The sequence below is a fragment of the Festucalex cinctus genome, chromosome 12, assembly GCF_051991245.1.
Source record: "Festucalex cinctus isolate MCC-2025b chromosome 12, RoL_Fcin_1.0, whole genome shotgun sequence".
Taxonomy (NCBI): domain Eukaryota; kingdom Metazoa; phylum Chordata; class Actinopteri; order Syngnathiformes; family Syngnathidae; genus Festucalex; species Festucalex cinctus.
The window spans coordinates 18,578,649-18,605,222 of NC_135422.1; the positions used below are offsets into that span (position 1 = coordinate 18,578,649).

The 26,574-nt window shown below is 39.4% G+C and overlaps 2 protein-coding genes across 7 annotated transcripts in view; both read left to right on the plus strand.

The window, feature by feature from the left end:
- LOC144031256 (uncharacterized) overlaps positions 1-16,600 on the plus strand; it is a 43,375-nt gene extending 26,775 nt beyond the window's left edge. For 2 of the 4 annotated variants that reach the window (XR_013287477.1, XR_013287475.1), the window contains exons 3-4: positions 1,694-1,838; positions 14,954-15,154. Coding sequence is in view for 1 of the 4 variants with exons in the window: in XM_077538196.1 (XP_077394322.1) it covers positions 14,954-15,136; positions 16,341-16,355 (198 nt within the window). In the remaining 3 variants the exon portion in view is untranslated. Of the gene's footprint in view, positions 1-1,693; positions 1,839-11,271; positions 11,459-14,953; positions 15,155-16,340 lie in introns of those variants that run through there. The other 2 variants (XM_077538196.1, XR_013287478.1) reach the window with 2 other exon arrangements.
- A 2,262-nt stretch (positions 16,601-18,862) lies between these two features.
- Positions 18,863-26,574, plus strand: part of fgfr3 (fibroblast growth factor receptor 3) — a 134,053-nt gene continuing 126,341 nt past the window's right edge. For 2 of the 3 annotated variants that reach the window (XM_077538178.1, XM_077538179.1), the window contains exon 1: positions 18,863-18,944. In XM_077538178.1, coding sequence (XP_077394304.1) covers positions 18,937-18,944 — 8 coding nt within the window. In that variant the 5' untranslated portion in view covers positions 18,863-18,936. The remainder of the gene's footprint in view (positions 18,945-26,574) is intronic. The other variant, XM_077538180.1, reaches the window with a different exon arrangement.

Consider the following 26,574-nt stretch of genomic DNA (forward strand, 5'->3'; position numbering starts at 1 on the left):
TGCTGCTCCTTGCCATAGTACCTGTCCATCTCTTGGAGATTAGTGTTCTGCCGCTGCATGTGGCTTGGTCGGGAAAAATCATACGCTGAGGTGAGGGGGGTCATCCTGGCCCGATCCTCCAGGTGAGGGACCTCTTCGTCCTCTCTGTACCTCCATATGCTGCGGTCCTGAAAATCCACTTCATAATCCTCATAGCGGGCAGGGGGACGAATCTGTCGTCGGGGACGTGCATCATAATCTTCATGCTCTGAGTCTTGATCCATCTTGATGTAAACACAGCTTATCCGGCTCGAAGGACCTTCAATGTAGGGGAGGAATGCTAATGGTTTGCTGGTTCAGGTGAGCGAGCTGTCTTCACACCGGGGTGTTGGCCAAACACCACTTGAGGCCGACTCAGAGCAAGGTTCCAAATAATAGTCCACACCAGGGTTGGCTTTCTTTGATTTACTTCCAATTAAATTATTTGATTCAGTTGAATGAGTACAATATTTCTTCCATCTTCATATATATATGTTTCTGTTTCTATGGGTGTATGTGCGCAGTGGGAGAGAGTAGGTGTGTGGGTGTGGTTTCCTAAAGAAAGACAGAAATAATCCAATAAGCAAATGTATAAACGTTGGTTAAGGCATTCACACTAAACAAGCAAATTAAATTAGCGCAGTTAAGCTAGCGACATTCAGAACATGACTTCCGGTATGCGCTCTTATTGTGAAACAGTATGCGCTCTTATTGTGAAACAAATGGTAACACTTCCGGTCTCGGGCTTAGCAGCGTAACATCAACTCACGAATGCCACATGGCAACGCGAGGATGAGGAAACGCCGCCCGCACTCGTAACAAACATCTTAGAAACAAGCTATGGTTAATTCTAGCAACAAGTTCACGGACAAGAAACAAGAACAAGACCCACCAGTCATCGACGCACACCACTGGACCAACTCACGACACGGCACACACGTGAGCACCAGACTTCCTGCTATCGCTGCTGGCGAAGACTGACTGCGGTAAACGTCCACACGCACGAGCGCGAGGACAAGCTATGTCACGTGAACTTACCATCCAATGAATAGAGACGACAAATTATGCAAATTAGTATTAGTGTACGTTACGAGGTTAACAATATTGAACGTATCAGACCCGAGGAATAGATTACATTATAGTCTTTTCTACACACTCTACAATTACAAAATCGTCATAATCGTAAAAAGATAAATAAATAAAAGATTTTTGAGTTTTAATTTATGTATTTGCAGTTTTTTTTAAGAACTAATTTAAGGATAGAGGTCCACAAACTACTTTACATGATCAAAAATATAGTCCAATGCATGTATAGATGCCAATACGATAGATGATAATTTCAAAATTCATAATAAAAAAGATTGCCTTCAAGTGGTATCATAAATATGGTAAATACCACATGTCGAGACGTATAATAAGGTTTATTTCACCTCTTTATTTATCTATAAAAACATGATTTATTCTAACTTAATTCTTACAAGAGTCACGAAGCAGGCAATAATGTACTTGTCAAGAACTTTAGCAAAATAGCAATCATTCATCCAACACAAAATGCAATATGTGGGCACATACAATGGCAGAAAGAAAACAAAGCCACATAATATATGTATATAAGACTACATAAATCTACTGTTTCCATTTCCATCATACTTATCGGTGAAATGTTTCTCCACAGCCTTGGTACTGGTGATTTGCACAGTGTAGCCTACCACTACACACGTCGGCATTTCCTCGTAGTTCTGAGAAAGGTTTCCTTGGAGGAGCAAGATGGCGGCCAATGACTTCAAGATTCTTAGTCTATTGGCCATCCACATATTCAGGTCAGTGAGCCCATGGAGTTTCCCTTTATGTGTTAGCATTAAGCTAGTGGAGGCTACATAGCTAATTCCATCTGCCAAATTGCTGCTAGCTTGTTGCGAAGTGAGTTGAGTCACCGCCGCCATATATACTGTATGTATCGCAAGTTTTTGCGACAAATCGGATGAAGGAAGACTCGTACCCGTAAGTGTGATAACCAATTCCATATGTTCATGGTGGCCCCGGTACTTGTCTGACTTTGTTGTTTAAACTGCCTGAAGCAGCCTAATCTGTTTTTAACAAAATGTCTTCTTGTTATCTTGGTGTCTTCCGGGCCACGGCCCTAACAAGGTTGTCTTTTACCTGCCCATGTCAGAACAGGAGGTCCATTGAGCTTCAAGGTCGCTGCAACCTCCGCTAAACAACAAGAGCGCTAACCGCTAATGACACGTGGGGGGTGGATTGCGGTACTTCCTTCTGCCTCCTACACGTTGCCCTTCTGAAGTCTACATGATTTGATTCCCATGATTCTCATCATTTTCTCACTGAGGTCATAGTTTAGTTTGTTTGGTTTTTAGACAGTTAGGTTCTTACAGTACGTGTGTTAGGTTTTACCTTGTTAATTAGGTTTTTACTTAGCTGCTTAGTTTGTTTTATTGTTTTGTTAGGTGTTTGTCACTTTGATGATTAGTAAAGGACTTTGAGTAAGGTTGATAGTTTGTTACGTAGGATTTTAGCTAGCTAGTTATCTTTAGCTAGTTAGCATTTCATTTGTTTAGTTTGTTACTTCATTATTTAAGTTGTAAGGTTTCTCGGGTTTCAGGTAGGTAAAAAAAAATTATTTCATCTGATGATCAAACAAAACACAAACACAAGTGCTATTAGCCAACACAAAGTAGCTTACTAGCTTTATTCCTTGTGCTTTCTTGCTCAAAGGTGACAGCAAATGTGTATTGATTTGTTTGTTTTAAATGAGAATTATTGATTGAAGACGCCTGGATGGAAGAAGGACTTTCAAATGTCTAATGAAGATCTAATTTGGTAGCGTAGAAACATCTCAGGGTCATTCCAGAATTGGAGGACATTTTTATTTTTTTATTTTTTTTTAAAGAGCTCAGAATTGTTCATTCGGTAGTCTTACCGATTCAACGTCTTATCATCATTGCTCTTTTTTTGTGTGTGTGTGTGTGTGTGTGTGTGTGTGTGCGTTTGCGTGTGTGCGTTTGCGTGCATGCGTGCAAATACGTATAAATTTATACTCATTAATTCACCTAAAACCTTGTAAATATCCCATTACCCTTCGCCTTAACCAGGTACTTCAGAATCTTGCCAGAGTCGTGAGGTTTAAATGGTCAGGAGACCAGAGAAAAGGTCAGAAAAAATAAAGAGAAAAGAAAGATAAATCAAAGTGAAATCCAGCACCGACCAAACACTTCCTGCCTTCCCCATGGTTACAAAATCAAAGTCTTACGCCAACCCCGGAAGCCTCTAAATTCCAACAAATTAGAGAGATCTCAAGAGACCAGAGGAAAAACTAAAGAGAGGAAGGAGGGAAGGATCGATGAGGCAGAGTGAGATCCATAGAAGCCAGTACATCCAATCCATCAAAGTGAAATCCAGCACCAACCAAACCCCTCCTGCGTGGTTACAAAACCAGAGTCTTATGCCAACCCCAGAAACCTCAAACTTCCAATAAATTGAGATCTCAAGTGACCAGAGGAAAAACTAAAGAGAGGAAGGAGGGAAGGATAGATAAAGCAACGTGAGATCCACAGACACCAGCACCCACTGATTCAAGGGGCTGTGGGAGGGAGAGGCAAATTCTGTTTGAGTTTCAGTAGATGCTGGTGCGATGGATCTGGCATGCATAAGGACCACCACCAAAGAAAGAAGCCGTCAACCGCGGTCCAGCAAAGCGAGCACTGCCCCCCCCACCCCCACCCCCCCACCCGGAATCCCCAGGCCGCGTTAGCACCAAGGCCACCCCCAAGCCACCCGAGCGGACACCGGTCGGCGAGCCGACCCAGACGCCCGGAACACCCCCGCCCCAGCCCCGGCCCACACCCCCGAGCCCAAGGCCGCAGAACGAGGCCCGGCGGGCCCCCACAGCGCCCCACCGGTCCCCGGAGGGAGGACATTTTTACTTGCTAACTATATTAGCTTACCTCTAACTACTCAATTCTCTTTAAAAAACAAAAGTTTTTTTTCAGCTGTAATGGTCACTCAACCCAATACAACCCTGCTACTCATACTACCAGAAAAATAGATTAAAATGTAAGATTTTCTTATTTATCTTTTAGATATTTTTTACTCTTGACGTGCTATCGCTAGCAGCTAACAATAGCATTATATTTCTGAGCAAACAATCTATTAGCATTGATTTGCAACCCTGTTTTATGTAATTAGTCACACTAAACTGAAGTTAGTATTAAATAAAAATTGACAACCTTTATTTGAATGTAAAATGATGATGATGACGATGATGATGATGATTATTATTATTATTTTTCACGCAGTTGGTGCTTGATAATCTTGCCTAACACAACACATGAGAAACAAAATATCTTATAAAAAGTGTACCGTTGATGGTGGAGCTGGACGATAAAGAACACGTAATGTTGGACTAATTAATCAGCCGGCCACAATCAAAATATATACATTTGTAATTTCACAAGCAGTCCTCAGATGAGCAATGCAACTTGTACGGGGAATCATCGTCCTGGATGTCATTATTTGGCATACAACTTAAATTACGGTTTGTTTAATTATTATTATTACGCAATGCATTCTGGGAACAATATATGCAAAACAGGTCGATTTAACACGTCCGGAACGTATACCGGCAAAGTATTGCCGCGTTCCATTTGCATTCGTGTTATTTTTCGGAACAATATGATTACAGTTGAGCTCCGTAATTTAGGGCCGGTCCACGAAAATCTACATATAAATGACAGCAATTGTTTTTAAGTTATTTTCGTTATATGCAGCCCACTTGATAATATATTTTCCTCCATGCGGCCCCTGAGCTCACATGAGTTTGACACCCCTGTTCTAAAATGTCCTAAATTGTCCTCCAATTCTGCTATGAACCTTGAGTGGTCCTCACTTTTGGGGCAGCACTGTGCGTGGAATTAGTCCAGGTGCTGAGAATTGTTTAAGTTTTTTGGGGGGGAACGTGAAGTTGAGTGGAAAAGCCGGTTTGGGCTAAGGAGCAAAGTGTCTACCAGTCGGGGGCATCCAGTGGCGTGTGAGCCCTCCCAGACCATCCCCAAAGAGAATTTCCTGTCAAAACAGGGCAGCGCTGGCGACACGTGAAGAAGTCCTGCTCTGTCTCAGACTCTGACCAATCGGGGCACCCGGGGCTCGCTACCTTGCTTTAAAAGGCCTTGAACGGTCGGTCCTCAGAGCTGGCCACGCTTTGTTTGGACTTGAGGCGCAAGCTGGGATGATGTGTGTCTCTGCCACACGCACAACCCCCACCCCCAAACGCTACTTCACTTATTAAATCTGGCTTGTCTACACAGTCCCGACACAAACAGTACAATTTGTCCCGCAGCGCCGCGGGCCCGTTAATAACGGCGACGCTTTTGCTTTAAACCTGCTCGCCGCCGCTTGGTAGAAGATAAACGGATCCATCGCAAACGTGCGCGATTTGCCAGCAGAAAATGGCTTTCGGGGCTTCACAGACGCATTTTTATGTCTGCGGGTGTCGGAAAGTTGTCACGTTTCTGACAAACGAGCAACTTTTCTTATGACCGAGGCCAAGTGCAAATGAGGTTCTTCTTGCCGTTTGTTCGGCTTTGTCGATGCTCGCGTTTTGATCATTCGGTCCAATGATTAGATTAGTTAGCTCCTTAGGATAAGCAGTTTAGAAAATGGATGGATGGATAGTTTTAATTAGCTATATATCTAGTTAGTTACCTAGAGTAGAGTACAGTAGCTAGAGTAGTTTTACTTTCCGGTTAGTTTTTTTTTAAACGTGTTATTTTCCTTGTTCGTTAGTTCGGTTCTTAAAGTTTTCAGGAATTTGCTTGTTACTTTTGCTGCATTCGAGGATAGTCGGAAAGTCGGATATTTCCAAGTTGGTTTTTCACAGTTCCGATCTGAAAGCGTTCGAGGCGAAAGTAAACAACCAAAATGGCGGATAGTGGTAAATTATTTTTTATTTGTGGTTCTTAAAACTGAGCGGCATGGTGTGAGTGGTTAGCATGTCCGCCTCCCAGTACTGAGGACTCGGGTTCGAGTCCCGGCTCCGGCCTTCCTGGGTGGAGTTTGCATGTTCTCCCCATGCCCGTGTGAGTGGTTGTTCGTCTCTGTGTGCCTTGCGATTGGCTGGCAACCAGTTCAGGGTGTACCCCGCCTACTGCCCATAGCCAGCTGAGATAGGCTCCAGCACCCCCCGCGACCTTTGTGAGGAATAAGCAGTCAAGAAAATGGATGGATGGATGGATGAATGGATGGATGGATGGATGGAGGGTTCTTAAAACTCATTTTTGACCTCCAGCAAACTTACCTTCTCGCAATTTTGCTTCATTTGATTGTTTTTATCTTATTTCATAAGCATTCCATACAATTAAATAGTATAATTTCATGCAGAGAGATAGCGGCATACTGTCAAGTTATGTTGAATATTTATGAATGAAGAAAGCTATCTAGTTTTATACTTGAGTAAATTGTGTTTTACCATTCATGGCCTGTGGTCACCATTGTAGTCCGTCGGTGAAGTCGGAGTCCTTCTCTTTTATTTTCGGCTTCGCAAGTGGAAGTTCAAGGGGTCGTTCCCGTAGAAACTTCCTGGTTTGAACTCTGAAAAGTCCGACTTCCGACCATCCTCAAATGCAGATTAGCTTGCTTCTTTATTTGTTGTTTTTTTGTTCAGTTGTTAGATTGCTGAGTGATTAGGTTTTCTGTTTGTTAGTTTTTCTGCTCATTGACAGTTCACTCATTTCGCAGTTAGATTTTTCGTGTTTTCATTAGGTTAGGCGTTTGCTAATTCATTCATTCTTTTTTGTTTGTTAGGTTGTTTGTTTGGATGTTAGTAAAGGTTGTCTGTTAGGTTTTGGTAGGTAAGTTCTTCGTTTGTTCGTGAGGCTCTTAAAGAGGTTTTCAGTTAATGTAACATTTTTTGATTGGCTCGCTGTTCGCAAGTTTTTCAGTTAATTTCATTTTGTTTCAATTGAAAATTTCATTTCATTCTTTAAAAAAACATGAAAAGGGACAGAAAGAAGTACAACTTATATCTACCACGATCAACAGAAAATAAATGCTTTCAATATAACAAAATTAAATAAACAAACAAATTAATTAAACTTAAAAGAATTGTGCTTTTATACTTTTTTTTTTTAAAATACAAATTAGGGGTGTTAAAAAAAATCGATTCGGCAATATATCGCGATACTACATCGCGCAATTCTCGAATCGATTCAATAGGCGACTGAATCGATTTTTAAACTTCCATTTTTAATGGAAAAATATTCAACAAAACGTCTTACTTTGGGTTAGGGTTCACACCTTAAGCATGGAAGAATGTTTTATGAACGGAACATTAAGCCTTAATATTTTATTTTAATGCTGTTCAAGCATGAAACAGATTACAACCTGTATAAGACTGAAGTTTCAGGTAAATAAATAATACATTTTCATACAAATCTTACACTCTACAAGTTTACTGATTAGTATTTTCTAAATTTGAATGAAAAGAATCGCAACAATCGACTTATAAATTCGTATCGGGATTAATCGAATCGAATCGTGACCTGTGAATCGTGATAGGAATCGAATCGTCAGGTACTAGGCAATTCACACCCCTAATACAAATGGACTGAGTTGATTTTGTTTTATAATCCAGATTGGAAAAAGTTTGCTTATTTTTCCATTCGTTGTTACGTTAATTTTATTTATTTATTTATTTTTACTGGCTTGTTCATTAATTTTTTAGTTTGGTTGTGTTTGTTTTTTTAGTTAGAGGTTTGTTACTTAGGTTTTTAGTTTTGTTTGGTTGTAAGTTCAGTTTGTTCAACTTCAGAACTGATTCAGCGAAGCATCCACCACAGAATTAAAATAAACCAGGACGTAGCTTTGTTCCCAGCAACTGAAATAAAACACAAATTCAATATTTTGGTACACAGTTTTGTCACACGCTTAAAAGTAAAGTGTAAGACAAGGCTAACAAAGCAACATGCTTCTCTCAAAATCAACAGATTGGCTCAAAAACGCCATTTCAGGTTATTTTTCCTTCCCAAAAAAGGTTTCTGGTGAGACATCAAAGCACTCTGAACGGGTTCTGTGATGTGGCCGGTTCGGAAAAGGATATTTATTTCGTCGAAACATCAAAAAAAAAAAAAAACCCCACAAGCCTGAAAAACCAACGAAACGCTCTCTCACATTTCTCTTGAGGACGATTTCACCGGCATTAGATTTGTTGAGCAAACAGAATGTGCAAACATTTCGTTTGCACCCAGGGCGCCAACCAAATAGCAGCTTTGGGACATGTAAAAAAAACAAAAAAAACAAGCTAAATGTTTATTAAAGCTAGGTGAAGGATAAAAGTCCAAAACAACATCATCAGTGGATGTGACCTTCATCTCTGTAAGCTTTTTTCTTTTGTCAGATAAGACAACCAAACATTTACGCTCCTATCACCCGACTCTTCCCGTAACCCCGCCCACTTTCTGCATTGCTGTCATTCATTTTTTTTTTCAGCAAGACTACTTATCTTTCCTTGATTTTTGTATCCTTTCACTCCTCCTTTGTGTTTTTATCGTTATCGTGCCACTTCCTGCCTCCCTTCCAAAACATCTGCTCGCCGGACACTTTATTAGGTACCTCATTGAAAGAGAGCCGACAAAAAAAAAAAAAAAAAAAAAAAAAAAAGTGCCTTTACAGAAATAATAGCTTTAACAGTTAAAAAAAAAAAAAAGTATGTTTTTAAGGATTTGTTATGGTACATGTTTTTAATAAAGAAAAAAAAATGACCTTGGGACAAGCAGAAAGTCACGCTACGTCAAGTTATGCTATTTGGCCTTATTGAAACAGTCAACTCATTTTTTTTTCCAGATGACCACCGTTAAAGGATATAAGTGAAGTTTAAAAAAAAAAAAAAAGTTATAAAAAGCATATCTGAAGAATTGACTTCTTTTGGGATCGCTGTGCTACATTTTTATGGAATCACCGATAGCTTCAGAGTCGCTAGCAGCTAGCCCTCCCTAATAATTACGTTGGGAAAAGCAGCAGATAGGCACAACAACAATAAAATTCTAAGTGTATGTTATGCTATTTGTGTTTATTGAAAATATCAACTTAGTTATTTGTAGTTTAGAATACTTGAAAACGTATCAGTCAAGAATTCACTCCTTGGATCACCACGCTACATTTTTACGGAATCACCGCTAGCTTCAGAGACGCTAGCAGCTAGCCTTGCCTCATAATTACGTTAAGACAAGCAACGGAAAGGCACAACAACAATAAAATGTTACGTGTATGTTGCCCTATTTGTGTTTATTGAATCTATCAACTCATTTATTTCTAATTGAGGATACTTGAAACGTATCAGTCAAGAAGTCACTCCCTTGGATCACTACGCTACATTTTTACGGCATCACCGCTTGCTTCAGAGACGCTAGCAGCTAGCGCTCCCCTCATAATTACGTTGGGACAAGCAGCGGAAAGGCACAACAACAATAAAATAGTACGTGTATGTTCCGCTATTTGTGTTTATTGAAACTATCAACTCATTTATTTCTAGTTGAGGATACTTGAAACGTATCTGTCAAGAATTTACTCCTTGGATCGCTAGCACTACATTTTTAGTGCTAGTTCAGGCACTAAACTGAAACTGCTGCTACTTCTGCAAACCATTTTTTTCCCCACTTCTAAAGCTGAAGCGAGCTCATACCGGTTGTTCAAATGTTGTCCTTCAACAAAAAGCAACACAAAATTGACCGAGCGTTTCATTTTTGGGAAATTTGTAACTTGTTGTATGCTGCATTCCAGGCATCTGCTCTTTACCCATGAAAGGATTAAACTAGAAACACAACCGTCGCTGTTTTCCCTCGTGTTGAAAAAAAATAAAAAATACAAATATTGCTTCAGCACGTATTTATCATGCTGAGAGCTGTTCCTAACATTTTGATGTTCCTGTCTTAGTGCCTTCCCTCACACCAGCTTCTTTTTTTCTGTTTTTGAGTCAGGTAGCTTTTATGTATGGTTAGATGTTTATTCAAGTGTCACTTGGATTCATCGTTGATTTTTTTATTTTTTTTATTTTTGCTGTGACTCACTTGACACCACTTGTGTTGTCTTTTTCTTCTCCTTTCCCCAAAGCAATTGTTCTACGTATGTTTTTTTTTCCCATTTATTCAAACTGAATAAATAAGATTTTCCCCCCTATCTACTTTATGAAATAGATTGTTGAAACGTCAGATTCCTCAAATTAGTGCCGCTCATCTAATTAAGCTCCATTTCCGAAAACTCCAGACGGACACGTTTCATTATTGAACAAGTCCTGCTCGCTCAATTAAATGGAAAACTCTAATAATAGAGGCAATTATAAAAGGCAGCGCTGCATTATTAGCTTATGAGATGACATGGGAGAGGGTGTTCTGTTAATGTTGCTGATGTCACTACATACCGTGAGAAATAACGCTCGCAATCAAATTGTAAACATCATTCAATATAGACGAGTGCACTATTAAACCCGTAACAATGATATGATACCTCTGTTATTCAAAAGGACAAAAGAAATAAGAATTTGAATGAAATTTGTTTGGGGGTGGGTTTTGTTGATGCTATACGTGCAAATAAAGTTGTGTGAGTAGTAGGAGGTTTGGAAACAAAATGGCAGACAAATAAAACACTCTAAAATGGTGTACAACATAAAGTATATACATTTTGAGTAGATGTTTGACTATTTAATAACATAACAGGGTACCGTCATTCAAATGAGAAATAAGAATCAAGTGACTTCAATGTCTTTGTTGTGTCAATGGATATGTGCGAATAAAGTTGAGTTAAAAAAAGGAAGCCTGGAAACAAAATGGCCGCCAAACAGGAGCACTTGAACGCAGATAAATTATACAAAAACTGACACTTACCTACAACTTACTGTGTTTTAACTCAAAACTAATTTTGAGTGATTTATACTTACAACAATACTGAATAAAATTCATATATTATTTCATATTTATATGTTGGCCTACCTGTGGACGGACCCGTCGCCATGGGCGGGCCTTGGGGTCCGTGCCCGCCCTGTCAGTCAGCCGTGCCCGCCCTAGCAAGATGACTCACCAACTATTCGTCCTATCAGTCACGTAAACTTGCGCCTTCTGTTTTAAGTCAAGCATGGCGTGCCAGCCAACCACATACCTCCTTTCAAGTTTGGCTGTGATTGACAACTAAGCGAGCCAATGACAATCAGGATCAGGAGGGATGGGGTGGGGTTGGGGGAGACGCGCGCTCTGCAGACGTGCCTTAGCCAAATCTACTTCCGGGTAGATAGTGCGCATTTGCCGGCTGGCGCTGGGACAAAGACTGAGCAGTGAGCACGTCGTGCCGCTTTAATGGAAGCCACCAAATGCCAAACCTCGATCCAGGATGACACAGTTGACATCAATGGGAATTCTGAGTCCACTGGTTACGTTTACAAGTGAGTGTCAAACTTTTATTTTAATTAGTCAAGCCACACAGCACGGATGAATTGTAGCAATACACAGTATGCTGTTAACAGACCCAAGCAGTCACACATACACAACAACAACTAAGGAGCATAAAATTATTTATCACTAATGCAGTTGCAGTACAATGTGAGTTGAATTCTCTTTTTTTATTGCCAAGTTTGTTCATGTTGATGACTGTCACTAAGTTCTAATAAAAAAAAAAAAAACACTTTACACATCCTTTTGGATTGATATTCTGCTTAGTTTTTCACTGAACCCATATGTTGTTTCTGTATATCATCGACATAACTCAACCTTATTTCTAAATCACTTTAAAACATCAATTGCTGCATACAAAGTGCTGTGCACGGAATAGAAATTAGTCTTTTAGTAGACACAAGTGAAATAAAATAACACAAAATAAAATTAGAGTAAATGTAAGTAGATAAGTATACACGCAAATAAAATACAAAAAAAATAAATAAATCTGTACAAGTATAGAAATAAAATAACACAAATACAGAAGGCACCATAAAAAAAGTAAAATGATGCCGAGTCAAAGATCAAAGAATAGAGATGTCTGGCAAAAATGATCCGAAATTTTGTCCATATCGTACAGCCCTAATCCAACACGCAAATGAAGGCAACTGCTAGCCAATTCCAGATAGAAGGGGCTGGGTCACAGAGTCATTCATTCGGACATAGTTGTTTACAGAAGTGAAGAGTGGATTTGTTTCAAATGAACTTTTGAGTTGAATAAATGCAAAATGAACTACACATTTTTTTTTCAATTTGTCTTTTAGATTTCATAACAAACTGCCGCTTTTAAGTGACAGAAAATATTTCTGAACACTTTTGCAGTTGTCACAATGCCGCTGTTCAACCTGATGAACATTAGATTTAGGTTGATAAAGTGTGCCCCCCCCCCAAAAAAAGGTAATGCCCCCCCTACAATTTCTTTCTGGTGACGGGTCTGCCTGTGGATGAAGTAAAAAGAGTAAAAAGAGCAAACTTTATTGATCAATCTAATTGGATTAAAATCCAAATCTTTTGCCTTGGAACTCAAAACAATTGAAGGCAGTCGAAGAACAAAAACATTTTACCAAACATATGAAGATTTTGGATTGATACTGATTTTTCTGGGCCACAAATAAGTGCGCCCCGCACATCCTGCCTGGTAACAATAAAAAATTTTTTATAAATGAGTTTAACTCATTCATTCCCTTCCACGAGTTAACTCGGGTTTTTAATATATGCTGTTCGACGCCATCCATGACTTAACTCGTTTTTTTTTGTTTTTTTTGTTTTTTTTTAATGCACTTGACGTAGGAGAACCTCGGAAAAATGTTAAAATCGTAAATAGATACTTCGATAATTTCGTTGTTGGATATTTGTTTTTTTTGGTATCAATATCCTTTTTTAAAAATTATTGTTTGATGTTATTTTGAAGAAAAAAATACTGTATATGTTGTTTTTATGTAATAAAAACAAAAAGGATTGCTGTCAAAGTGAAATTTTTACTTGAAATGTAATCTTTTCACAAAACCCTCGATTTCACCGTTATTTTTGTCAAAACAGGATTTTCGGTGAAACTTGCCTCTCTTCTAGTGCTGATTACTCAGAAATGACAAACGCTAGAAAGAAACGTTTTTTTTCTGATGAAAGATGAGGGTTTATTTATTTCGGTAGGTCCCACGTTTAAATACCCATAGAGCTCAATATTCTGTAGGCCGTCAAAAATGGGTTAAAATCTTGTAAACTGGCTGGCACTGAGGTGATGGCAGCGCTGCAAATGGCTGCCATTCAATAAGTTAATAATCAATCATTGAAGTTTTTGAATTTTCCAAGATGCGATTTCGATTCAAACATTTCAACTAACAGTTACTTCACTGCATGTACCACAAAACGGACGAAACGACATGTTTCTGTGCATTTTCAATTAAAACAATCCCACTTCAACTTGCACCAAAATATTACGACACAACCTGTTTTTAGGTGGAAAAGTTAGTTTGGGATCAGGTGTCCTGATTTTGACAACAAAAAATACTTTCCTCAAAACACTGATTCAAAGCGTTTGTGTGGATTTATACACATAACGATTAAAAAGCGTAATAAAACAAATTGTGTGAGGTTGTAGCGACAATTCCGAACGCGTCGCCTCTTAGCCTCCGGATGAAAGATGCTTCCTTCACTCGCGCTCTTCGCTGCCAGAGAAGTAATTAAACAATGACAAACCAAAGGCCGCCAGCCTAATGACTCCCTGTCGTGCAAAATAAGATAAGAATTCAATTATTTCTCTCTCCAGCTTTAGTACGGATTGTCCCCTTTGTTCACTTTTTTTTTCCACCCTGATGGCTAATGCCAGACGCATATTTAAAACCACAAAAAAAAAAAATATGGAACGTAGTATTAGTCAACAAAAATGTCGTTTGAAAACTAAAATAGGATGGTTGCCATAGTAACTAGCGTAGTTTGAACACATTACACCGCAATAATGGTGGCAATTGCACTCATCCTGATATTCTCGCGCCCCATGACTCATAAAAATTGTATACTGATAAATATTCTGACTAGGGATGTAATGATAAAGGCAATATCGCGATATTAAAACTTCCACAATATATCGTCGTCGTCATGTCACGATATTAAAAAGCAGCACATCTGTTAAAAAAAAAGTCGGGTTGATTTCCATTTGTACAGTTCTAGCACCCTCTGGTGGCTAGTTTTTTGTTGTTGTTGTTTTTTTAAGTGCAGTTTAATTTTCAGAAGGCATGTTTTGGCTCTTCTACGTTTTAATGTCCACGCAAATGGTAAGATGAAAGGGAACATAATATACTTGTGAACAGAGTCAATAGGTGGAGGAACTCGATTTATTGTATTTATTAATTTATTTAATGTAAGTAATTATTAATTAATTTTATTCATAATAAAAAATGTATCGATATATTGTAATGCTTGCACTAGTGCCTATATATATATATATATATATATATATATATATATATACAATTATATTTATCTATTTTTAATGTATATAATATTTTTAATATCTGTACATTTTTCATTGCTGTAATGTACAAAAACAATATTGTGTTTGTGTTTTTGTTGTATGAGTTCTTTTTCTTTTTTTTATTTTTTTATTTTTTAATATTGTGACCTTTTGTATCGCCAACCTCCCCACAATATCGTGATAATTATTGTATCGTGATCTTCCTATCGTGACATTTTTTTTCAGCTTGCAGCTTTACTTGTGCCCTAAAATATGAAGAATGACTCCTAAACACGTTTGTCAATTTTGAGTTGACTACCAAACTACATATTCCAGGATCAACCTTCGTTCTTATTTGCTTAGATGAGATGCAAGCCATTTTATTGTTTGTTGTGACAGATTGTTTTGCTTCACATTTTTTTTTTTTTATGTGAATACTGCAATTGCTGTCAAACCTGAACATGAACGTTAAAGTTATCTCGGTCTGCCTTTTCAGATGATACGGCAAAGAGGAACGTGTCAAACCGGCGTGGGGTCGCTACGGAAACCTGACAGCCCAAGGGAGAGTGCTCCCCTCGCCCCGGGGCGAGAGAGACCTGTCAAGATGACGCCATCGGTGGCGGTCACCATGGCGACGACAACAGACCCATCTCACAAGTGCTGCTGCGCTTGTCTGCAGGTAGACCGTTGCAAAATAATTTTCAGCAACAAAATTCTGTGGATGTCATTGTCGAGAAATGTTTTCGTGTGCATTTTGAATGATCTACATGCAGTAGATTATAGGGATTGTTATAATTTTTTTAATGCAAAAAATAACAACTTTGAAGTCTGATGTTTCCCATTATGTGCTAACATTAAGCTAAGCTCCTACATCAACAAGTAAAATCTTTCTAGGCATGTTTTTATACCCTTTACAGTGCTTAATTTTTGGTTAAGGTATTTATTTATTTATTTATTTATTTATTTATTTATTTATAAAATCTTTGATTTCAGCTAAAACTAGGCTGTGCTGTAATATTTCCTGTTTATTTTATTTTTATTAGATTTTTTCTTTTTCTCAAATTTACACCATCTCACCATCTCAAACTGTATTTTTCTGACTATAAGTTGTTGTTTTTAATTTATATATTTGTATTTATTTTTTTATATTAATTTTGTTTGGTTTGTATTTATATATTTGTATTTTTATTAATTTAGTTTTATTTAAGCCACATGCTTGTGCGAATTATTAGCCGAAAAATAAAATAAATAATAAATAATAATAATAATAATAATAATAACTAAATAATAATTAAAAAAATAATATATATATAATAATAATAATAATAATAATAATAATAATAATAATAATAAAAATAGGATGTGGTCCACCATCTTGTAGTCACTAATGTAAACACACTTAAAATAAATTATTAACCGTGCAACAAAAAAATGTGAAATATGAGTGGTTTTACCAGGGCTGGACTGGCACCAATAATCAGCCCTGGCATTTTGATTTAACTTTTGACCAGCCCTGGCTACGGTAGTGCCCGAGCATTGCCATTCTTGTTGATTGGTTCACTTGGTTTACTCTCTGTAGTGAAAATGGATGATCGGGTTAGTCCCTCTAAATTGTCTCTTCAGATAAAATGGAGGTAAATTGTCAGCCCACCGGGCGTCTGCCCTGTACGCCAGGTGCCTAGTCCAGCTCTGGGTTTTACTAATGCACTATTTTATTACTTTTGTTTTGATCTCTATTCTTTTTTTTTTTTTGGCAAACTTTTAGTTTTGAACGACCAGGTTGTCCAAGCTAGCTTGACGTTTTCCTATTTTTTTTTTCATTTTCTATCCCTCATCCTAACCCCCCTAATCTCACATTATCACAATGATGTTTTTTTTCCAAGGCACTTTTCAAATAAACCACGAGAGGAAAGCGGGCGTCACATGCGCACATTTCACGGCGGGACGCAAAGACGTCTCCCAGGGGAGGATAAATATTTGGATTAATCCGCGTTTTCTCATGCAAACGCCGGCCGCCGGGCCGGCGGACGACGACTGGAGCGAGCGAGCGAGCTGAGGCGACGGCGGAGGCTTAACGAGATCACTCGGAGTGGCCTGTTTTTTTTTTCCCGCCGCCCATTGATGGAGTGTGAGCAGCGGTGGGAGGCGCGCACACACTCATGTGTGAAATGGACTCTTCACAAGCTTTGGGGGGGGGGCTTGGTCTTAATCCTCACGCCCACTCTGGAGGCTTTCTTGTTCGGGGAGTGAGGGGTGAGCTTGCTTATCTGCAGGGACGGAGGTGACTATTTCATTAAGGACGCTTGGCTGAGTGACAATGGCCGCGCAACAATCCTGCAAAGTGAAAGTGGAGATCGTGCGTAATCTTGCGTAGACCTCCATTTTGGACCCCCCATCTTCTTCTATGGGACCCTCGTTTTCTTCTAAGAATGTAATTATCATTAAAGTCCCTGTGGATTGAATATAGATATTTTTCACACCGCAACAACGAGGCACTCTAAAGTGTCCACGGCAGCGCTAAGCGTACGGTCCACAAACAGGCCGTCACGTTTGATTCCCCCCGCCCCCCAACCCCTTCCACATTTTCTCCGTCACCTGCGCACACTCATGGGAGTGATTGAGCACTTATGTGCACATTGATGGCCAACAACGAGGCACTCTAATGTGGTCACAACAGTCCGAAGCTCCCATGACAAACTCACGGTTCAGTCAGACGTTTTGGAAAAAAAAAAATTCCGCTGTCCTCTGCGCAATATGCATGCGTTGACGGCTGACAACGAGGCACTCTAACGTGGTCACGCCAGCCCAAAGCTGCCATGACAAACTCACTGTTAAGTCAAACGTTTTTTTGTTTGTTTGTTTTTTAAACATTTTCTCTGTACTCTGTGCAAAATGCATGCGTTGACGGCTGACAACGAGGCACTCTAATGCGGTCACGGCAGCCCAAAACTCCCTTGACAAACTCATTGTTAAGTCAGATGTTTTTTAACAAAATACTTTTCGTTGTCCTGTGTGCAATATGCATGCGTTGACGGCTGACACCGAGGCACTCTAAAGCAGACACGCCAGCCCGAAGCTCCCATGACAAACTCACTGTTAAGTCAGATGTTTTGGAAAAAAAATATTTCCGTGGTCTTCTGCGCAATATGCACGCGTTGACGGCTGACAACGAGGCACTCTAACATGGTCACGCCAGCCCGAAGCTGTCATCACAAACTCACTGTTAAGTCAGACGTTTTCACAAAAAAAAAAAAACATTTTCGCTGTACTCTGCTCAGTATGCATGCATTGACGGCTGACAACGAGGCACTCTAACGTGGTCACATCAGTCCGAAGCTGTCATCACAAACTCACTGTGAAGTCAAGACGTTTTTGAAGAAAAATATTTTCACTGTCAGAGGGTTTGGACAATTTTAAATAAAAAAAAATGGCTCCAAACGATTACTCGATTATTAAAATAGTTGTCGATTAATTTGCTAATGGATTACTTGTTGATTAATCGATTCATTTTGACAACTCTTCTCCAGCCTCAATAGCTGTGCTGGCCTCCTTTCCCTCCCGCTCACCACTACAGAAGACGGAACAAAAATGATGTTTCCGGGCTAACCTGACGCACGGTTTATTTACGCCGGTTAAGCGCTATCAGGTGAGAAAAAAAGCGAGGCAAGGCGCCAGAGCGCGCCAGATGGAAAGTGACATCGGGTTCAGAGGCGGGAGAGAAACGCGAGGACGGGAGGACAGACTGAGAAATGGACCCCAAGACGCAAAGAGACAAGAAAATGGAACGCGCTGAAAAATGTTCGCAATGCAACCTGCGAACTTGTCTCTTTAAATACTGACTTTAATGTAGATGCTTTCGTTCGTCTATAAATAAAGACTAAAATGCTCCATTTATAGTCGACTAAAAATAGACCAGAGGTGGGCCGTAACGAGTTACATTTACTCCGTTACATGTACCTGAGTAACTTTTTTTTTTTTAAATGTACTTCTAAGAGTAGTTTTACCACACAATACTTTTTACTTTTACTTGAGTAGATGTGTGACAAAGGATCGCTACTCTTACTCCGCTATATTTGGCTACACTAAAGTCTTAACCGGTACTTATTTTTTTTTTCCTCCTCTCTCTCCTTTTTTCGTTCATTATCTTTACCAAAGACGCTAACAGCTGTTCTGTCACATGACTGCGTTTCACCAATCAGACGTAGCAACAATAATCACATGACAACTCCTTCCCTTAACATTCTACCAATCAGACGTAACAATGCAGTCACATGACCACAGGCAGCGGAAACACTAGCGGGCGGCATTTGAAAATAGCAGCGGGAGAGGACGAAGCCGAACATCCATGGTCTCATATAATTAGCATGTTTCCCCAACACGCCGTGCGGAATAACAACTTTAAAATGCGGTGTCTTGTGTGTCTGCCGAAACAAACGGACATTTTGGCATATAAAAATTCCACATTGAACCTGAGTTAACATGTCGCGGTAAGTTTGACCTCAATTCCCTTTTTGCTGTATTTAGGCAGGTATTTGTCTTAAGTGTTGAAAAGGACCTTTTCACATAGATTCTTTTGCAAACACTTTGTTTACTGTTGCCATAAATGAAACAGATTACGATACACGTTAAAGTTAAAGCTAAGTGTCACAAATTATTAACTGTAAAGAAGTTTTGGAAAAAGATAAACACTTGACTCTATGCGATGCCAGAACCTGGTAAGAAAATATAGCAACGTTAAGACATTCTTATTCAATGTAACAATGATAGCATATGTAAAAAAAAAAAAAAAAAAAAAAAAAAAAAAAAAATTTAGGCTAAAAAGTACAAGTTTCTAATTGTTCTGCTGGATGGGTATTAACAGAAATGTAGTGACCACAATCGTTTCAGGTGTACACTCAGATTTAATACATTAATCATCAGAAATCCTACTCTAATATAGTTAATAGGGATAGACCGATAATCGGCCGGGGCCGATTATCGGCGCCGATATTTGGCATTTTGACAAATATCGGCATCGGCCATGTTTTGAATCTGAAGGCCGATAAAGCTCACTGAGCAGGGGATACTTGCGAACGTAGCGAATTTGGGGTTTTCATCAGGATTTGTAAGATGTTCGCAGTCAGTTTTTATTTGTCGTAAACACATTTGGAACATATTCACACAATTTTTCACCGCAAAAATCTTTTTGAAACGTTTTTACGAACCCTAACAAAAACCCCAAATGAGCTACATTCACATGAATTTGTTACTCAGTGAGAAATTATATATAGTTTGAAAGAATTCCCCCCCCCCCCCTCCCCATTTTACTGCAAATGAATATCGGCTTGAAATATCGGTTATCGGCCAACTTGACTACAAATAATCTGTATCGGTATCGGCCTTGAAAAAACCATATCGGTCTATCACTAATAGTTAACTTAATTTAACTTGGCAAATTAATCTGAATGTGTGATTTCAATGGCTTACTTGCCTGTAAACTCATAGCCTGATATTTTTTGTGTCAACAGAGGGTTCACCCCAACAAAATGAATGTTTTTGTCTGTCTGATTACATTGCTTTAAAAAAATAAATCAGACAATGTTCAAGCAGTTACTCAGTACTTGAGTATTCTTTTCAGCGAATACTTTTTTACTTCTACTTGAGTACATTTTTTAATGATTACTTTTTACTTTTACTTGAGTAATATTATTTTGAAGTAACGCTACTCTTGAGTACAATTTTTGGCTACTCTACCCACCTCTGAAATAGACTAAATAAAAACGGGATGGGGTGGACTAACGATGATAAAAACTAACATGCGTGATTGAAACTGGACTAAAACGGAGACTAAAAATGGCGGATAAAATTAACACTACTTGACACTCCACCAGTCACTCAAAACTTTATTCAATGTCAGGACATCTCTTTCTTTTACTTTGGAGAGCCGTAAAAGCGGCGCAGTCCAGCAGTAAATCACGGTGAGTTGAACGCAAACATAAACGTACTTCAAAAGACGTGAACAAGTCCAAAGTGTCAAAAAGCTGCCAAGTGGTCAGTTTTTCTTTCAAATCAACGTGAAGGGCGTCGTGTTGTTTGCTTTCAAAACACGTCCGTGCTGTTGTAGCAAAGCGGGCGGGCGGGCGGCTCTCACCTCTCGCCGCAGCGCTCTCGATGCGCTCGCCTTGTCAGCACTCGTGTAGGAAAACACAGGCGCTTACATCCACATGGCTCACATCTTTGCTCTCTGATGGCCTTGGGCAGCCCGTGGACTTGAGATTTTGGCTTTCTCTTTGCATCCCCAAAGGTGGCATTTTTGGTCTTCATTGGATTCAGGAGCCAGTAGCCGGATGCTTTAATTCTTATTGTTACATTGTTCACAGTCCGTCTCTCGTTTGTCAAAACAGAGGTGGTGAAATCCCACTTTTTTTTTTTATCTCCAGGGATAAGAGTGGACATGTGGTCATCAGTGGATTCAGGATGTAGCTGCTAGTAGCTTTAATTCTTATTGTTGTGTGGTTCACAGTCCATCTCTCGTTTGTCAAAACAGAGGTAGTGAATCCCATTTTTTTTTTTTATACAAATCTGGAGAAGATTGGAGAACTTGTTAACATTGGATTCCCAAGGCTAGCTTATAGCAGCTTTAATTCTTATTGTTACGTGGTTGACATCCATTTCTCGTTCATCAAAAACAGAGGTAGTAAAATCACACTTTTTTTTAAAAATTTTTTTATGTCTGGATAAGAGTAGACATGTCATCAGTGGATTCAGGATGTAGCTGCTAGCAGCTTTAATTCTTATTATTACGTGGTGGACGTCCATTCCTCGTTCAACAAAACAGAGGTGGTGAAATCACACTTTTTTTTTTTTTTTTATGTCTGGATAAGAGTGGACATCTGGTCATTAGTGGATTCAGGACGTAGCTGCTAGCAGCTTTAATTCTTATTACACGGTTCATAGTCCATCTCTCGTTTGTCAAAAGAAGTGGTGAAATCCCACGTTTTTTATGTCTAGTGATAAGGGGACGTTAGGGACAATTGGTCAAAATTGGTTACAGCAGCTAGCTGCTACCAACTTTAATTCTTATCGTTGCTTCGTTCACAGTTCATCTCACGTTTTTTAAAACGGAGGTAGTGAGTCCCATTTTTTTTATATCTGGAGAAGATTGGACATCTGGTCATCAGTGGATTCAGGACATAGCTGCTAGCAGCTTTAATTCTTATTATGCGGTTCACAGGCCATCTCTCGTTTGTCAAAACAGAGGTAGTGAAATCCCACTTTATTACGTCTGGAGAAGAGTGAACATCTGGTCGTCACCAGATTCAGGAATTAGCTTCCAGCAGCTTTAATTCGTATTGTTACGTGGTTGACCGTCCATCCTTCCCATTCTCATTTGTCAAAATAGAGGTAGTAAAATCCTGCTTAGGTTATGTTTGAAGGAAGTGGATATCTGCTCATAGTTTGAGGAGATAGTGGCTAGACGCTTTGATTCTTATTGTTATATGGTACAGTCAATCTCTTATTCATCAAAACAGAGGAAGTGGAATCACACTTTTTTTTGAGCCATGGAAAGGTGCATGTTTGGTCATCATAGCTGCTAGAAACTTTAATTCTTACTATTAAGCGGCCAGCAGTCCATCACTCGTTCTCCAACAATGCCAGTCACAGTTGTTGAGCTTACGGTTAGGTTAGATCGGTTGTCATGAGCGTTTTTGCTGGTAAAACATGACACTGAATCTTTGTTTGTGAACTTTGATTCTTACCTTTTTAAGAAGTCTGTTTGTCATTTGCTAAAATGAGAAAAGAAAGTCCCAAAGTCCCAAAAGGAATAAAAAGCACACCTGGTCATCAGTGGATTGCAGCAGCGAGCAGCTTTAATTTTTACCGTTAAGGAGCTTCTTGCAGCTTTAATTCTTATTATTTTTAGCTTAAGTATTAGCTGTCAGCATGTCTCTTGTTTGCCCTAACGGAATTCAGGAGTTAGCCTTTATCTCCAGTCATGAGCTGGAGGAGATAATTAGTCATTTTCAGGTAAAACACGGCATTAAAACGTTACCTGCAAGATTTAATTCTTATTGTTGAGAAACTGACATTCCAGCTCTTCATTTATTCGGATTGTAGGAATTCCCAGCTGGCTACGGTTGTTAGATGGGGGATGTCATGAGTGTTTTGCGGATTAAACACGGCATCAAAAATGTGCAAGCAAGCTTTAATTCTTATTGTTAACTGGCTGACAGTTGTTAGCAGGAGCCTGTCACGAATGTTATCTGACTAAAAAACAGGATTGAAATGTTGTTTGCCAGCTTTAATTCTTATCGTCAAGAGGCTGACAGTCCGTCTCTTCCGTCCCCCTGACATTCAACCAATCTTCTTCTTATTTTTTCTTTTTTTTTTTTTTTAAGCGCCATCACCTGAAGAGCAGGAAGGCGGCATTTTAAAAGGGGCCGACTTCATCAAAAAAAACGATCCACCTGCCGCGTGCCCGTGTCACAAATAGAAACACTTGCGTCTTTAAATTGAAGGCGACGTTCGGACCAACGTCCCCTGGAGAGAAAGGACGGCGAATTACAAGACGTTTTCCTGCCGACTGGCTGCCTTTAATTCACAAAGCAATTACTTTTTTTTTTTTTTTTTTCCCCCCCTCTTCAGCAGAGAGCGAGCGACACAGCCGAGTGGGATGAAAACAAACGAATGATAGACACGTATGGATTTGAGAAACATGACCACCATCTCATCAAATTAGTGTTTCAAAACAAAAGTTAAAGTTTCTATTGACGGATGCTTTGAAAGTAGGGGTGGGAACCTCTGGGTACCTCACGATACGATACGATACGCGATACGAGGCTCACGATAACGATTATCTCGCGATATGACGATACTGCGATTATCGATATATTGGTCAGGAAATAAGTCCACGATAATCACGATAAATCTACTCAAGACATAAACTGATGTTTTTTCAATGACAAAATATTTTATTTTCATATCATCACTGAAAAAAAACATTAAAACTGGTGTCTTCTTCAGTGTGATTAATTTAGTGCTTTTTTTTTTTTAAACAAATACAAATGTCTTCTCAACAGATCACTTTTGTGAACAAATTTGTGTCTTTCTTAAACACTACTGTCATACAACATGCCAGTCAGTTACATAGTCAGTTGTTTCGATTTATAAATTTTGAATTAAATTTAAATGAAATTTTAGATATTACATCCAATTAAATCAATATTAACATTGCTCAGAAATTGTGTGCTTCAAAAAGTAGAAAGATATGTTTTAAAACGAACATTGATGATATAATGCACATTTTTCATAGAAACTTATGCAAAACTGGGTCACTCGCTGGACAGATAAATGTCTTACACAAGTAAAAGTAAGCTCGTGCTTTTCTTTAAAATAAAAAAAGAAAAAGAAAAGAAAAAGAGCATGAAGAGTATGATTTGAGGTCCCAATCACTGATGAAATGCGTGGAAATGGTAAAAAAAAAAAAAAATGCTAGATGTCCATCCGTTGTTCACTCGCTGGTAAGACCTACTCGTTGTGACGACTCAAGTGCATTAGTTTAGCTCTGATCTCCTCTTACAAAGTTCTTTTTCTCAGTGAAATGACCGGTTATTTTACCTGGTTGTCTTCAGTCGTGGTCTGGCTATTTGTATGTGTTCCTTTCTCCCTTCGTTTTGTTAGCGAGCCTCCGCTCTCGTGTGTTAGTTTGCCATTACTCATTTCTTGTTGCACTAGTGTAGTTTGGAAGTTCGGGAGAGTGTCCCGACATTCGGGAGCTTTAGCTGAGCTCCATTTCATTTTGTAACTATCACAGCGTTGTGTGTGTGTTTTTCGTGTCATATTGCCCCCGCTTAAACTCACCGAGCAGGACATTACCTCGTGCCCCTGACGCCTAACGAAATCACGTAGCGAAAACCATCATTCACAACTACGCTTTACAGGTGGAAATCGATTGCAAATATACACATATACACAAATATACAGTGAGTGAGTGAGTGAGTGAGTGAGTGAGTGAGTGAGTGAGTGAGAGAGTGAGAGAGTGAGATAGTGAGAGAGAGAGAGAGAATTAGATTTAGAATTAGCTCTTGCCTTTAGCAAGTCTAGTCCTGGATGATGCCGCTCTAAGTGGCATATTCGTCATGTTTCCAGTGTAACTATTGTGAGACAGTTCTTGTATACACCCAAGTCCGTCTCTTCTCTATTCCATTTGATAAAATCCGAAACGTATCAATTCCACACTATCAATATATCCACATCTGACTTGTATGCAGCCGGCGTTTTGTTTACTTCTTCGGCTGAAGACTGCCGCACATTTCCCCGCCACTCTTATGAGGCGCTCTCTCTAGCGACTCGCCAAGTAATTGCGCAATAAGGAACAATGGAGCCGTTACAGCGGCTGTATCGATACTTGTCATAGGCATATCGATAACCCATCGTGAGAGAAAAAATCGCGATGTATCGCCGTATCGAGATATCGTCACATCCCTATTTGAAAGGTTGAAGTTAAATTTGCATTTTGCACCTCTTTTAAACATCGAATAGCAAAACTGAGAATCATCCTCCGGCTGCGTCGCTCAGGTCACTCGCCGCAGCTCGTCGGAGATTGAGGCAAACAGCTAGCTAGCGAGCAACGAGCTACGGGTGGCTACTACTGCGGCCAAACACGTTGCGGAGTCATCCCAAAGTCAGTTATCGACGAATGAGCTACTTTTCTCACAAGTTTCGCTCTAACGAAGAGAGATTAGCCATGCTAATTGCTAAGCTAACCCTAAAATTGACAAGGCTAGCTTGGGTGGTTCGAGTACGTTTTTCATAGACGTCTGGCTGAAAACCGTGTTTAAAGTGGAGAACATCCAACTAGGCTGGTAAGTGAGGGTTAGAAACCCAAGATGGGGTTTCAAATTAGGGTTTTGAGGCAAGGTTAGGGTTTTAAATGAGTGTTTTTCAAATGTATGTGTTCCCACAACATTTGTGTGAGGATATTCATTATTTGAAGGAAAAACACTTCCGAAGTCAATGCTAACTTCCTGTTGGCATTTACTAACTTCCTGTTAGCACTAGGCTGGCGATGTTTTAAAAACAAAGCATGTTTTTTATATAAATATACAGTGGATGTAGTTCTTCACGTTGTTTTACGGTTAACTCCAACAGTGTTGTCATTAAACACCCTAAAGGATGCTTAGGGACAACAGAATAACAAACGCTACACACTTGCTAGTTGCTAATGCTAACGCAAGCAAAATGGTACATTCAGGGTGCTTCGGTTTACTTTGATAACATTTTAAGGGGAAACTAATTGGCCATTTGGCCCAATTGGCCGATAGTTTTGGCAGTTGTTTGAAGGCCAATAATCGGCCGACTATAATCGGTGAACGATTAATTGGTCATCTATTAGTTGAGTCCTAGAAGTGTTACTAGTGCACAACAGTAGTTTTCTAGTAAGGTTAAAGATATATTTTTTTAAAATACTTTATTAGTAAGGAGCAGTTTTTGCTACTAGTGCTGACGGAGAGCATACTAGTGCAATTCTCCTGTGTTAGCCTGTTGAGGCCTGTTTAGGGAGCCCTGGCGTTTTTCCCCGTCCAAGCATCACAAGATTTAGAAGGGGGGGGGGAAAAAAAGAGGCCTGAAGATGACAATCAGTCGCTTGGCGGTTTGTGCGACGAGTTGATTTATTTGGATTTGGGGTGAAAAAAGTTGCATCTCAGCGACAATGCGTCAGTCAGCGCCAGGTCAACGCGCCTCCAAATGACAACAGCCTTCTATTTACAACAACAACAAAAAAAAAAGACAATAATAGGCTGTCAAAAGTGCACAAAAGCTGCACATTCCATTGTTAACCGACTGTTGTTATAAAAAGTCGCTTTCCCAAACTTGTGTCGTGCCCGGAACCCGGTTCCCAAAAACCACGTCGACGTGGACAAACAAAAACATCTTCACGCCACGTCATGTTTGCCCGGTTAACATCGGCAACATAACATCATGGGGCTCGTCCCACTTCTGAAACGCTTCATGTCGTATTTAAAAAAAAACAAAAAAAAAACGGCACCATCACCACTTGCGACGTCATTGTTGTTGTTTTCACCACGGATGATTCTGATTGGCTGACGTGGTCTTCTGCTTCTGTTGCTTTATGAA